The sequence below is a fragment of the Elephantulus edwardii genome, unplaced genomic scaffold, assembly GCF_000299155.1.
Source record: "Elephantulus edwardii isolate Elephantulus edwardi_28Jun2011 unplaced genomic scaffold, EleEdw1.0 scaffold00030, whole genome shotgun sequence".
NCBI lineage: Eukaryota > Metazoa > Chordata > Mammalia > Macroscelidea > Macroscelididae > Elephantulus > Elephantulus edwardii.
Window position 1 is genome coordinate 16,960,632 of NW_006399780.1, and position 13,105 is coordinate 16,973,736.

General features: G+C 45.4%; 1 protein-coding gene across 1 annotated transcript; it reads right to left on the reverse strand.

Annotated features, from left to right (window-relative positions):
• Nucleotides 1–342: 342 nt before the first annotated feature.
• On the reverse strand, nt 343–6,050 carry KRT81 (keratin 81). The gene is made up of 9 exons (XM_006883852.1): nt 5,682–6,050; nt 4,402–4,610; nt 3,670–3,730; nt 2,820–2,915; nt 2,457–2,621; nt 2,064–2,189; nt 1,608–1,828; nt 885–916; nt 343–563 (listed from the first exon to the last, which is right to left on the reverse strand). Exons 1-9 carry the CDS (start codon nt 6,048–6,050, stop codon nt 343–345), a joined length of 1,500 nt encoding a protein of 499 aa, XP_006883914.1.
• Nucleotides 6,051–13,105: the final 7,055 nt, after the last annotated feature.

Here is a 13,105-nt window from a genome sequence, read left to right on the forward strand (position 1 = left end):
GAGAGACAGACAAAGTTCAGAGTTGGCTACATTGATTTATTGGAGACACAAATCAAGACAGGGCAGAGTAGATAGGTAGGGACTGGGGGCTTTGGCTATTGGCTGAATCCTGGTCCTGCCTGCCCCTGAGACCTTTTTCTGTGGGCATCAGGAGACTCCTCTTTGAGGCAGTCTTTTCAGGGCTCAAGAGCCAAGAAAGAAGGGACCGCACAGAGAAATGACTGACAGGGAGCCGAAGGGACATTTTAAAGTGCAACATAAGCAGCTCAGAACTTGCTCCAAGCCTGGAGCAGGGCTGAGTGGGAGACAAAGGGCAGACTCAGACCTCCTGTTGAGGGGAGCCTAGCACTTCCGGCAGCTGCTGGCGCAGGAGCCCACCCCACAGGAGCTGATGCCATAAGTGCCAAGACCACAGGACGTGGTGGAATTGCAGGGCGCGCACATGCCGGTGCTCACGGCCACGTTTCCGGTGCAGGGGGCGCTGCAGACGCTGCCGGTCACAGGCCGGGAACCGGACACGCAGAGGTCCCCGCAGACAACTCCGCCCCGGGAGCTGCTCACACCTGTGAACCCAGAAGCCTGAGTAAAAATTCTGGGGAGCAAATCATCTCTCTCAGATGACTGCCCCTCCCCAAACACAAAGCTCTGAGTATTAAGAGTCAGAAGCTTCTTCAGTTGCCAATTCCAGATCCATCTCGTCCCAGAGGCTCTGAGGCTTTTCTGGGTCAAATTGACCTGATGGCAGTGGGTATGGAATTGGGTTTTTTTTACTCCCAATACCTTCTGCTGTAATGTTAGCCAGCTTAAGTCTCAGGGAACCCCTCTTTTCTCGGTTTCCCCCTCCCACATAGTAAATCTTTCCACACAGGATGTAAGTTACTCACAGACATTTACAGCTCCAACACCTTCACACAATCTGGAGAGAAGAGAATAAAGAGGTGACATTAGTAACTTGGCCAGGATTCTCAATGGAGCACTCAGGAGTCTTGGGGAAGAGCAGGTTAACAAGAGACCAAAGGAGTAGGAGAAGGGTCTGATGGACAGCTGCTTCCCCCAAAACATAGTTATTAGATTTTCTAGTGATCCAGACCATGGTATTTGCAGTTACTTGCTATGCATTAGAGAGTTGGACAGTGAATAAGGATGACAGAAGAAGAATCAGGCCTATTAGTTAGTAGTGGGGCTGGAGAAGAGAATTGAAATAGCATGGTCAGCCAAGAAAACAAATTGGTCTGTCTTGGAGAGGGTGAAACCCAAGTTTCTCCCTGGAGGCAAGGATTTTTAAGCTCTGTCTCACATACTTTGGGCATGTGGCCAGGAGGGACCAGTCCTTGGAGAAGGACATCATGCTTGGAAGGGTGGAGGGACAGCACAAAAGCAGAAGACTCCAGATGAGATGGATTGACACGCTAACTGGGGCATTGGGCTTAGGTGTGTTGGAGTCAGTGAGACTGGCTCAGGAACCTGTTGTACATGGGGTCACAGGCGACTCAATGACACATAACAACAATAGTTAACAGCTGAGCATTTAACCATGGCATCACCAGGGCTCCTTTGTGTAAAAGGTAGGGATAAGAAACACTGGGCCTGACAGGGTTGGGCCGCACCTATGTTCCTCGCCCTCCAGCAGGCGCCTGTAGGTGGCGATCTCGATGTCCAGGCCCAGCTTGGAGTTCATCACCTCCTGGTACTCCTTGAGCAGGCAGGCCATGTCCTGCTTGGCCTTCTGCAGGGCCTCCTCCAGCCCAGCCAGCTTGCAACGGGCATCGTTGAGGGCTGCCTCACCCTGCTGTTCAGACTGGGTCACTGCAGCCTCCAGCTTAGAATTCTAGAGACCAAAAGAGAACAAGGTGGGTTAGTGTCCTGGATTTGCTAAGTCTTTCTCATCCAGCTGGTAAAACCCAGGGCCTTTTCTTCCTCATCCCCTGGAATCCCTCACTGACTAGAACCAAGGACATCTGTAAATAGGATGGAGAATGAAAGGGGAGGTCCATTGTGTACAGACACTAATTGTAACCCTGAGTGAGTCCTCTGAACTTGGACACGGATTGAACCTGGCATACCTGGCACTTGGCGTTCTCCACCTCGGCCGTGAGCCTCTGGATCATGCGGTTCAGCTCGTTGATCTCCTCCTTGGTGCGGCGCAGGGTCTCGCCGTGCCTGATCACCGTGGCCTTCATCTCCTCGCACTGCGGGGGAAGCACAGACGCTCTTCAGGACACCAGGAATGACTGTGCGGCTTGTTCAGTGCTCAGCCTGCACAGCCACACATGGCACTCCTATCTGTGTCACCTCAACATGAGAGCTGTCTGCTCTGCTTGCTGCACCTCTAAGGAAAGACCCTTTTCTATTGTCTTATGCATCAAGACCTCAGATGAAAAAAGCCTTTTATAAAAATATATACCTTGCACCTTCCCACTGCCATGTCTAGCAGGCAGGTGTCCTGTGTCTCTCACCTTGCTGCGGTACCAGGACTCGGCCTCAGCCCGGCTGCGGCTGGCGATGTCGTCATACTGGGCCTTGATTTCGGCGATGACGCAGTCCATGTTCAGGTCCCGGCTGTTGTCCATCTTCACCACGACCGAGGTGTCTGAGATGTGGGAGTTGAGGACCCGGATCTCCTGCACGTATCAAGGAGGAGGGAGGGAAATGATGGAAACTGGAGGCCACAGCCTCGCCCATCCACACTCTGAGCCCAGTCTTCACAGCTGCTCCAGACCCAGCTGTCGGATAGCTCCAAACCCTTGTCCAGCTCTAGGTTTGAGCTGCTATCCTCTAGTTTTGCTTCCAACATTTCTGTCTGGGCCATGTTCCCTCACCTCCTCATACAGTCGTCGCAGGAAGTCGATCTCCTGGGTCAGGGCCTCTGCGTTGGCCTCCAGGTCAGACTTGCGGAGGTAGGCGCAGTCCACTTCCTGTGGAAGAACAAGACATGGTCTGAGGCTCCACGGAACCTGGGAAAGGAATTTTATCCACCCACCCATCTTTGGGCAGGGTCTGCTGGGACCACTGCAGACAATCACAAGTTCCCCTGTTCTAAGTAATCCTGACCCCATGCATATGCATCTTAATTTCTAAGACAGCTTCTCCTGATATACACATCCTTTGGGCAAGAGCAAACCCCTTTTTTTGAGGTCTAGCAATCAGAAAAGGAGTAAATTAGTTTTTCCTAGCTTTTTCCTGCCTCCTAAGGTCTGTTTCCCTCAAGGTCACCAGGAGTTCATTTCTATTATGAATTGGTGAATTGGTTGACTGTACAGTAATCATGAACCTTGAAGCAATCTGTCTTCCTATTTATCTCAAGTAGATTTTCCTGTGCCTTTCAGGGTTCCTGGAGCTCTCCAACCATTACTTTCAGTCCAAAGGACAAAATCAATCCTTTCTCTCTGAAGCCAGCTTCACACTGGACATCTGTCCCTGGCAAGAGCCTCATCTCTCTTCTTGCCTCCACTGGTCCCTTGTTCATGACTGGCCTTCTCATTCTCTGATTCATGCTCATCTCTGCTCTCTGGCTCCTTCCTCTGTCCTCTAACTAGTCTCAGGGTTTCCACTGGTTCAGCAGGGCTGCACCCTATGTCCATGTTACACTGTTCTGGTGCCTTTAAGGGCAGAGCCTCCTTCGTGACCTTCACAGTCCTCTGTGCATAGAGCTGACAGATAGATGCTTACCTTCTTCAGAGCCACAAATTGATTTTCGGCTGTAGCCCTTAGGGCCACTTCCTCCTCGTACCTGATACAGGGCAAAGGGAAATGGCATTAGGTTTACCTCATATGCTCAGAGAGGTCCTTGCAGGAGGCTGTGTGGGATATGAGAGAGATTCCTTCTCTGGTGCAGGTTGGGCCCTATTCAAGGGAGGACTCTCTCCTTACTTCTCTCCTGGGAAGGAGGGACAAAGGACATGCCCTCCCAGCCCCAGAACAGTCCTCTATAACCTTGTAGTTTGAATTCACACTGTGCACCGGAAAATTCTATTGCATATTTTGTTTCTCTGAAGGTCTTCTTATAGATTCCCTGCTACATAAATGCTTGTCCAATTGCATGGACTTGGACGAATCTCCCTGCAGTATGCTTATAAGAGTCTTAATAATCAAAACTCAACTGTTACTGCAATCTGGTTATCATAATTCAAGAACATTGAATTCTCTCAAACTGTAGAAATAATAGCTTAAGAGGCCAAAGAACTGAGGAATTTTGAAGAAACCCGGATAATTCCAATGCTATTTCCAGGTAGGGTAGTTATTTGTTCAACTGAAAATTCACCCTAGAAATGAACAAAGCTATGAGATTTCAAATCTCCAGCTAGCTTTCAGTAGCTGAACAGGCAAGAGGTATTTGCAAGGCTGGTTTAGCTGACCCTGAGGACAGATGTCAAAGCAAAACTACAGTCTGCCTGCACTCACTTCTTCTTGTAGCCCTCCAGCGCCTCCCGCACGTGGTTGAGCTCTGAGGACAGCCTCCCGCTGTCAGCCTCCACACACTCCGCCTCCCTCCTCAGCGTCTCAATGTAGCCCTCGAACAGCGGCTCCAGGTTGCTCTCGCAGCACCTGCGGTTCTGGTAGAACTGCCACTTAGTCTCCAGCAGCTTGTTCTGTTGCTCCAGGAAGCGCACCTGCCAGAGGATGGAAGGAAGGGTCAGATGGTTCTGATCATTGTTCAGAAATGAAGGTTTGTTAGAAGAGAAAGAGCTGGCAGCTCAAGGCCCAGGGGGCTCAGTGCTAGAGACTGAGAGTGAGGAGAAGGCAGCCCACTGGTCTTCTCTTTCAAAGAGAATTCAACACGTTACATAACAATAGCTGATTTGAGACTTAGAAAGTCTCTAAAACGTTACTGACCAACATTTAGCTTTCCTGAGCATAGATGCTCTGGGATAATACAGATGTAAGTCCCAAGTTACAGTGCCAGGTGACTGCATCCAGCTACTGCTACCACTCAGTTCTGGGATTAAAAAAAAATTTTTTTTTTAAGGTAAGAAGGAAATGTTTTGCTTCTGCTCTTTACTCAGGTACTAGTGTCTTCAGGACCCTGGAAATGCTGGACTAGGATTTATTATAGATTCTCGTGGGCAGGAGGAGTAAGGAGCTCAGTTCTAGACTGAGTCCTTCCCTCAGACCAGGAGACGTACCTACTAGATGAGCACTGCCCTGGGGACAATGCAGAGGGAGGTCAGCACCACCTCCCCCAGTGCCCTGGGTCTCTCGAGGGCAGCAGCCAGTTTATGAGAGTTTCAATTGTTCTTTAGGGTTCAGGTGACTTCTTCCAGCCATTTCTCAGAACCAAAAGCTCTGGTCACATCAGGTTCTGAGGGTGAAACCAGGCCTGGGGACTCTATGAATGTCCTGCCCTGTGTAGTCTTGAGTGTATAAAGTGACCTTTCATTTGACTGAAGCCTCTTGCTTTGTGCTGGCTCCTTTTATTTCTCGTCTATCAGATTAGGCTGCGCGGGGCATGGGAGGATGTGTGTTGTGACTGCTAGATTCTTTCTGTCTTCCTGGGTTGTTGGTTGATTTGTATAGGCTGCCTAGAATGACTTCATCATCAGAATTGGAGTTTCTGTCTGTTGTCACCTCCATCTGATTGAGAGAGACATGGGCAGTTTCTGGTCCGTTTCTCCACTTCATTGGTAAGTTTGAACACTGAACACTGGTAGGTATTCAGGAAGGGTGTGATCAAGGACACCCACCTTGTCGATGAAGGCAGCGAACTTGCTGTTGAGACACTTGATCTGCTCCTTCTCCTCATGCTTGACACACTGCGCATTGGGGTCGATCTCCAGGTTGAGGGGCGTGAGCAGGCTCTCATTGACAGACACGGAGGTGATGCAGGGAGGGCTGGGCCCGCACACGCCGCCAGAGCGGTAGCCGAAGCTGCGTCCGCAGGAGCCAGCGCGGAATCCCCCGCAGACGCTGCGGCTCCCGAAGCCCCCGGTGAGGCCGCGGTAGCAGGAGATGCCGCGATAGGGGGCGGCGGTGATGCAGCAGCGGCCGGGCCGGGGCCCGCAGGCGGAGGCGCAGCTGAAGGTGCGTCCGCAGAATCCTGATCCACAGGTCATATTGCTTCTGGAGGCTTGAGTTGCAGAGCACAGGATGAAGATCTGGAGTCTCAGTAGAAACTCAATGGCCTCTTCTGGACACCCCAGTCCTATTTATGCTTAGATTCAGAGAGGATTTGGCTATGTAGATGGAGTTTGGGCAATTTGCTGCTTTATGGGCTTGGGCGGTTAGCCAGGCCCAACGCCTCTCCAGAATGTGCTTTAGTGGTGGAGTGGCCCGCACCCTGTGCATAAAGGTAACCAGCTTCTGGGTTTGTACACTCAGTCTGTTTCATCTTCAAAGTGCCTCAGGCACCGAGAAGAGAGAGAAGGGGAGGGGAGGGAGGAACGGGACCCAGAGAGGAGAGAAGGGAAGTGGGAGGAGACTCTGGGAGGGGGGGGTGAGCATGTGCGGGTGGGTGCGCATGCGCGCCCACCAGAGAGAGGCAGGGAAGACAGAAGTATGAACCAACTGCGTACAGGTGTTTTTCTTTGAGTAGTGACTAGGCTGCTACAAAGGCACTCACTTGAATTTTCCCATCCTCGGACTGTCCAGCTGGTTGCTTAAAAAGATCTGTATTTTTTCCTACCATTGAAGCAGTGAGCTGATTATTAAATATTTGTCATTTTCAATTTTTGACGTTTCAAACATAGAAAACTTGAAAGGATAGTACGACAGACACTCATAGGTCTGTTACCAAGATACAATAATTCCAACATTATGCCACATTTGTTTTCAGTTTGCCTCATTATTTGACAAGCCAGCTGCAGAAAGCTGGGCAAGTCACCCTAGGGTGCATTCACATATATTTCTTAAGAACAAGAACCATTTACTTTCACATAGAAGAAAATGGACATTTATTTTTTTTAATTGAGATTTTAACAAAAGTTTACAGAGAACTTGAATTTCCATTCATTCATTGTTGCACATTTTCCTCCTTTTGCCCTCCCTCTTTCACTTTTCTCTTTGAAAAGAATTTATTTTATTGTTGCACAATTCCCCTCCCCCCAGTCCACTTTGCTATGCAACTCTCATTCTGGACTTTTGTCATACAAATAATACCTAATCATATATTTCTTTTAAACAGTTCTTTCCATCATCTGTTTCAATGCAGTGTGTATTATTTATCCCCTCTTTTCTTAGTTTCCCCCAACCCCCATGTCAGTCCTGTTTTATCACAGTGGGATTATGCAGTATTTGTCCTTTTGTGACTGAGATATTTCACTCAGCATAATGGCCTACAGGGTCACCCATTTCTATAATATTTTGTTAGTTCCTTGTTTTTCAGTGCTGCATAGTATTCCACTATGTGAATATACTACAGCTTCTCTATCCATTTGTTTGTTGATGGGCATTTGTGTTGTTTCCATCTCTTTGCTATTGTGAACAATGCAGTAATAAATATAGATATGCATATATCTGTTTGGGTGGCAATTCTGGGTTCTTTAGGGTATATTTCCAGTAGTGTGCTTGCTGGGTAAAATGCTATTTTTATTTCCAATTTTTTGAGAAAGTGCCATACTTCCTTCCATAGTGGTTGCACCATTTTATACTACCACCAACAGTAAATTAGAGTTCCAGTTTCTCCCCAACCTTGCCAGCATTTGTTGTCTGCTGCTCTGTTGAACTTTGCTGTTGTTACTAGGGTGAGATGATATCTCATACCTGTTTTAATTTGTATCTCTTTTAAAGCTAGGGATTTTGAACATTTCTTCATGTGTTTGGAAAATGGACATTTTTTAAATTTTTAATAAAAATTTACAGAAACTTTGCATTTCCATTCATTCATTATTGTACACTTTCTTCCCTGACAACCCCTCCCCAAAATGAACAGTTCTAAAGACTCTTTCATTATCTATTCTAAATTTAAGTTTATCAATTATTCCAAGACTTTAAAAAAATATGCCTTATACAGTTTTGCATTTCCTCAAAAAGCTGAACATAGAAATTCCTTATGACCCATCTATTCCACTGCTTGGAACATAGCCTGAGAAAATGAGAACTGAGGCACAAATGGAGACTTGTACACCAAAGTCCATAGCAGGATATTTTCCATCACAAGAACATGGAAACAGCCCAAATGCTCAACCACAATAGAATGAATTGAAAAATTATGGTACATTAACAGGAGCAATGATTTTGTAAATCACTACCTAACTTGGGAGAGACTGGAGAGCAAAATGCTAAGTTAACTAACTCAGTCCTATAAGGACAAATCCTGTATATGACCATTATTGTAGAACTTGTATGAGGATCCAAGGAGGGAGAGGAAGAGCAAAGGGGTGAGGGTGGGGTGCTGGTGGTTAATCACAGAGTCTCACAATTTGATGGGTGGAGGGAGGGTTGGGAAAAGGAAATGGATCCAGTGTGAAAAACAATGTATACAAACTTTGTAAGTAAACCAGTATAAAATAAAAATTTTATTAAAAAAATATGCCTTATGCATGGGAGACTTGGTATCTTGGTGGGAAGGCATTGTGCTACCATCTCAAGTGGACTTGGTTTGAATCCACCACTGCTCCATGGGAGAAGAGAAGCAATCTCCTCCCATGTGATTTACTGCCTCTGAAAACCTGCTGCACAGTCAGCTGTGAGTTGGTTTCAACCTGATGATACACAACAACAACAACAATATGTCTGATAGAAACTGGCAAGATGAAAGACTTATTCATTTCAAATACCTTTTTTCTATAACATGAATGGTGATGACAGATTTCATAGGAGCCAAATTGACTGTATTTGTGGTAAGAGACAAAGAAGAAGCTCAATATCATGAGGTCAGAACAAGCTAAGGTCAACTGTAGAACAGAGCATCATTGCTGAAAAGCAATTACAAGTCAAAGGCTATGAAAAATCCCTGAGAGCCTAAGTATGACCCTGAGTGCACCAGGTTTGACGTGTTGACCCAGATGAGTTGAGGGATGACATGAAGTGCATCATATGTGAAGAAAGCAAAAGGTCATTTAGAAGGACAGATGGACAGAAAAACCCGAAATTGGTGTCAGAAAAGAGTATGAAACTCGCTTTACCTAGTAGAGTAGAAGTGGTGAGGTGAAATTACTGAATAGAAGATTTCAATAGGTGGCTGGAGAAGACAGAGTAAGGAAGTGTGAGAAACCCTGTAGTTAGGGAAGCAAAAGGGAAGAGCATGCATGGCACTTCTCAAGGAAACTCAGTTCTATTATGTCCGTCAGGGGAGCTGTGAATCAGAAGTAACTTGAAGGCTTGTGTATGTATGCATTGCAACTACTTTGATAAACTGTATTTTCTTCTTTTCCTCCCTGCTCCAATAGAGCAGGTTCTAGCAAAATTTTGCCATAAAGTATAGAGCTCTGAATCAAAGAAAAGAAAGAATGCTGTTGTTGATTGCTATCAAGTTGATTTGGACTCCTGCTAACTTATGTATAAAAAGTAGAACTGCTTTGCACAATTTTCAGGGGTGCGACCTTAACACATTGTTAGGACTCTGAGTGAGTTAAGATTGCCAATATTTTGCCTAGTATCTCTTAACCATTGGTGTCACCTAGGGCCTCTTTGCAGAGAATAGAGAAGTGAAATGACTTGACTGGTAGACCTCATAGCGATTGCACCTTAGAGACCAATGGCAAGTGCAGCGATCTTGGAGAAGGAGAAACAGCAGGATTGATGGAGGGCGGGGAAGCAGGGAATAGTCAGGGTAGGTCTCTATGAGTTTGTGTAAAACATTCAGGGGAAGCTCTTGTGTCAAAATAGATGTTGTGGTCTGGAACTGTGTTAACACATGAAGGGGCTGTGCTACTGTTACTTTATGTGCTTTGGGCAGGCAGGCCAGCACTCCTGAAGCTCTTCCCACCATCCTCCACAATATGGGCTCTACCCACAGTTAAGCAGGAGTGTTCCCAGCAAGCTAGCAGACTGGATGTCTGAGGTGAAGTGCTGAACCAGAGTACCCGCCCCCCCCCCCATTGTTCTTATGTTGTTGTTACATGCCATTGAGCTGAGCATAAAGGGAAGCAACCTCCTTTGTGGAACACTCCCTGATGTTATGTTGTCCTCACAATTGTTGTTTCAGCCTGTTTTTTTTTTTCCAGGCACTGTTTTAATCCATCTTATAGAGGGTTTTTCTCCTTTACCAAGCATGATGCCCCTTTCCAGAGTGTACTCTGTATTGACAACATGCTCAAAGTAAGGAAGACAAAGTCTTGTCATCATCACTTCTAGGGAGGATTCTGGTTGTTCTTGTTCCGAGACAGATCTGTTCATGAATTCAAATGCATCAACTCTTCCTTACATTTCCTTATTAATTGTTCAGTTTTTTCCTACTAGTGTAACTCCTAATAAAAATGATACACATAAGCATGAGATAATTACTAGTGACTGGCTTCTGCTAAAGCAATTTTAAGGAAACAACGAAAATTCAAGGTGAGATAGAAAAATTCAAATGCGATGTAATTTTCCCCTAAAATTCAGATATTATTAGTTGTTAATTCTTAAAAACCTGAAAGGAAAAAAAAAAAACCTGAAAGGAAAACCAACTTGGATGCATTCTTAGAGTGAAAAAAAACTTGAGGGGGAGGGATGGAAGGAAGATGAGGAGGGAAGGGTTAGCAGCATCAACATGTGTTTTTGCCTCTGCCACTTTGTACTTCATGGTAGTATTTACTGTGAAATATGCATACACATAAAAGTAAGTGGTGTGCCTATCATATTTGGTAAGAACGAGAAACAATCTAGGAGATTCCTTTGTGCTTCATTTTGATTGCATTCTATTCCTTCCTGACCTCTAGTGACCTCTCCTGAATTTGTGTCCATAATTCCCTTGCTTTTCTTCATAATATTCTATGTATGCATCCCTAAAGTAAATATTGTTTTGTTTTCCAGCTTTTTAGTTTTTATAAAAGGAATCATATTGTAAGTATTTTTAGCAGTTGGTTTCTTCTGCTTACTGCTGTTTTCTAGAATTCTACTGTGTTTATTTGCACTGTGGATTATACTCATTGAATGAATATACTGCAGTTTGTTCATAATGAATGGAAATGAATGAATGAAACACAAAGTGAATGAAGGATGGTGTGAAACACAATCTATAAGAACTTTGTAAGCAATTCAATATAAAATAAAAATTGTTGTTGTTTTGTGCCGTCAAGTTGCCTATGACTCATAGCAACCCTATGTACAATAGCCCTAAACCCTGCTCCTATCCTGTGCCAGTCTTATCGTCTCTGACACACCTAATCCCATTATTCCAGTCACTGACCATCCCATCGATAGTCTTTCTCTCTTTCACTGTTCCTCCACCCTTCCAAGCATGACATCCCTCTCCAAGGACTGGTCCCTCCTTGCAACATGTCCAAAGTACGTCAGGCAAAACTTCAGAATCTTTGTCTCCAAGGAGCAGCCTGGTCTCATCCTCTCTAAGATGAACCTGTTTGTTCTCTTAGCAGTCCATGGTATATTCAATATTCTTCTTTAGCACCACAGTGCAAAGGCATCAATTCTTCTATCATCCCTAGTCATTGTCCAACTTTCTGACTCATAGCAAGTAATTGCAAAGTCTATGGCCTGTATCAGGTGCACCTTAGTCTCCAGACTGACATCGTTGCTCTTCAATACTTTGGAGAGGTCTCTGACAGCAGACTTTCCCAATGTGGTTCATCTTTTAATTTGCTGACTGCTGGTACCAAGAGTATTGATTGTGGAGCCAAGCAAACTGAAGCTTTGAACAATCTCAATCTCTTCACTATCAATCATGATGCTGCTAATCGGCCTTGTGGTAAGAATCTTTGTTTTTGTGATGTTGAGCTTCAATCCCTAGTAAAGGCTGCAGTCCTTGACCTTCTGCAGCAAGCACTTCAGTTCCTCCTCAGTTTCAGAAGCAGGGTTGTATCATCTGCATAAAGTAAAAATAAAAAAATAAGATAGCTGACATTCTGGATGATACCTCAAAAGAAAAAACCCACCTCTTTTGTGCTTATTTCTTATTAAATATCGTACTAAAGCTGCACATTTATTAGTTCATTTAATGTTCATAACTCCTCTCTGAGGTCAGTACAATTATTTTAGTTTTACAGATGAGGGAACTGAAGCCTTAAGAGGATAAGAAACTTGCTTAGGTGCTCAGTTGGTGGCAGAACTGTCACGCAGAACCTAGTGCATTTGTCATCAATAAAAGTGATGAAAATATCTCATTGCACTCCTACCTACCTAATGCTGACCATCAGTAAAGGCATCACCTGGTAGATGGTGTGGATATGACACATAAACTCATGCACTTGTTCATCCCTGTCCTCTAGTTCTCTCTTTTGGCTGTTCTGTGGGGTTTAGGACAAGAAGATGGAAGAAAATTCACCCGTGTTCCATTTTTAAGAGAGAAGTTTGCAACATAGATCAAATATTCAAATCATGACTAAAAAGCAATGCACCATGTTTGGTTCCTGGATGTATTCCAAGGGCTTGGTACATAGTAGGTGCTCAATAAATATTTGTCAAATGAACGAAATGAGGACCTGCTACATATTAAGTGCTGAGTAATGGAGCCATCAAAGCTTGGTGGTTAATAATTGTGCAAAGTTGTCTGTAGAATTGGGTGTGGAGGGGAAGAAGACCTGACGAAGCAGGCCAGGGGGTGGCCATTCCTAAGGATGAGGTGGACAGACATTCTTGGTTGAGACCTGGAGGAGAGAAGTTGGCATGTGTCCTTGACCATGGGGAAGTCCTTAAGCCAGCCAGTCTAGGGAAGAACCCTGAAAGCCTTAGGGCAGAGGAATACTATCCGTGAAGGAAAGAGAGAAAGGGAAGATCCCTAGGGGAAAGGGAGCAGGGAGAGATGCTGTGGTTTCAGATTCTTTTACTCTCAGAGCAAGAAAAATAGGAGATTGGGTGAGAGGAAGGGAAGACAGTAAAGAAGAGCAGGGAGGTGGATGATTGTGGCAGTGGGGATAGGGTTCAGGGAGTGAGGTGGGGTGCAATCTTGGTGGAAGACTGATGGGAGTGGTACAACAATGAGGAGGACAAGATAAAGGCCTACTCGAAGTGGGCAGTCTCAGCTCAAGGGTCAGGGAAGGAGGGCCCACTCAGAAATTAGTAGGCTCAGTGG

Coding starts and splice junctions, on each gene's coding strand:
- KRT81 (XM_006883852.1), bottom strand. CDS start 6,050: ATGACCTGTGGATCAGGATTCTGCGGACGCACCTTCAGCTGCGCCTCC. Junction 3,731..4,401: donor CTGGAGGGCTACAAGAAGAA/GTGAGTGCAGGC, acceptor GCCCTGTATCAG/GTACGAGGAGGAAGTGGCCC. Junction 2,622..2,819: donor TGCGACGACTGTATGAGGAG/GTGAGGGAACAT, acceptor TGATACGTGCAG/GAGATCCGGGTCCTCAACTC.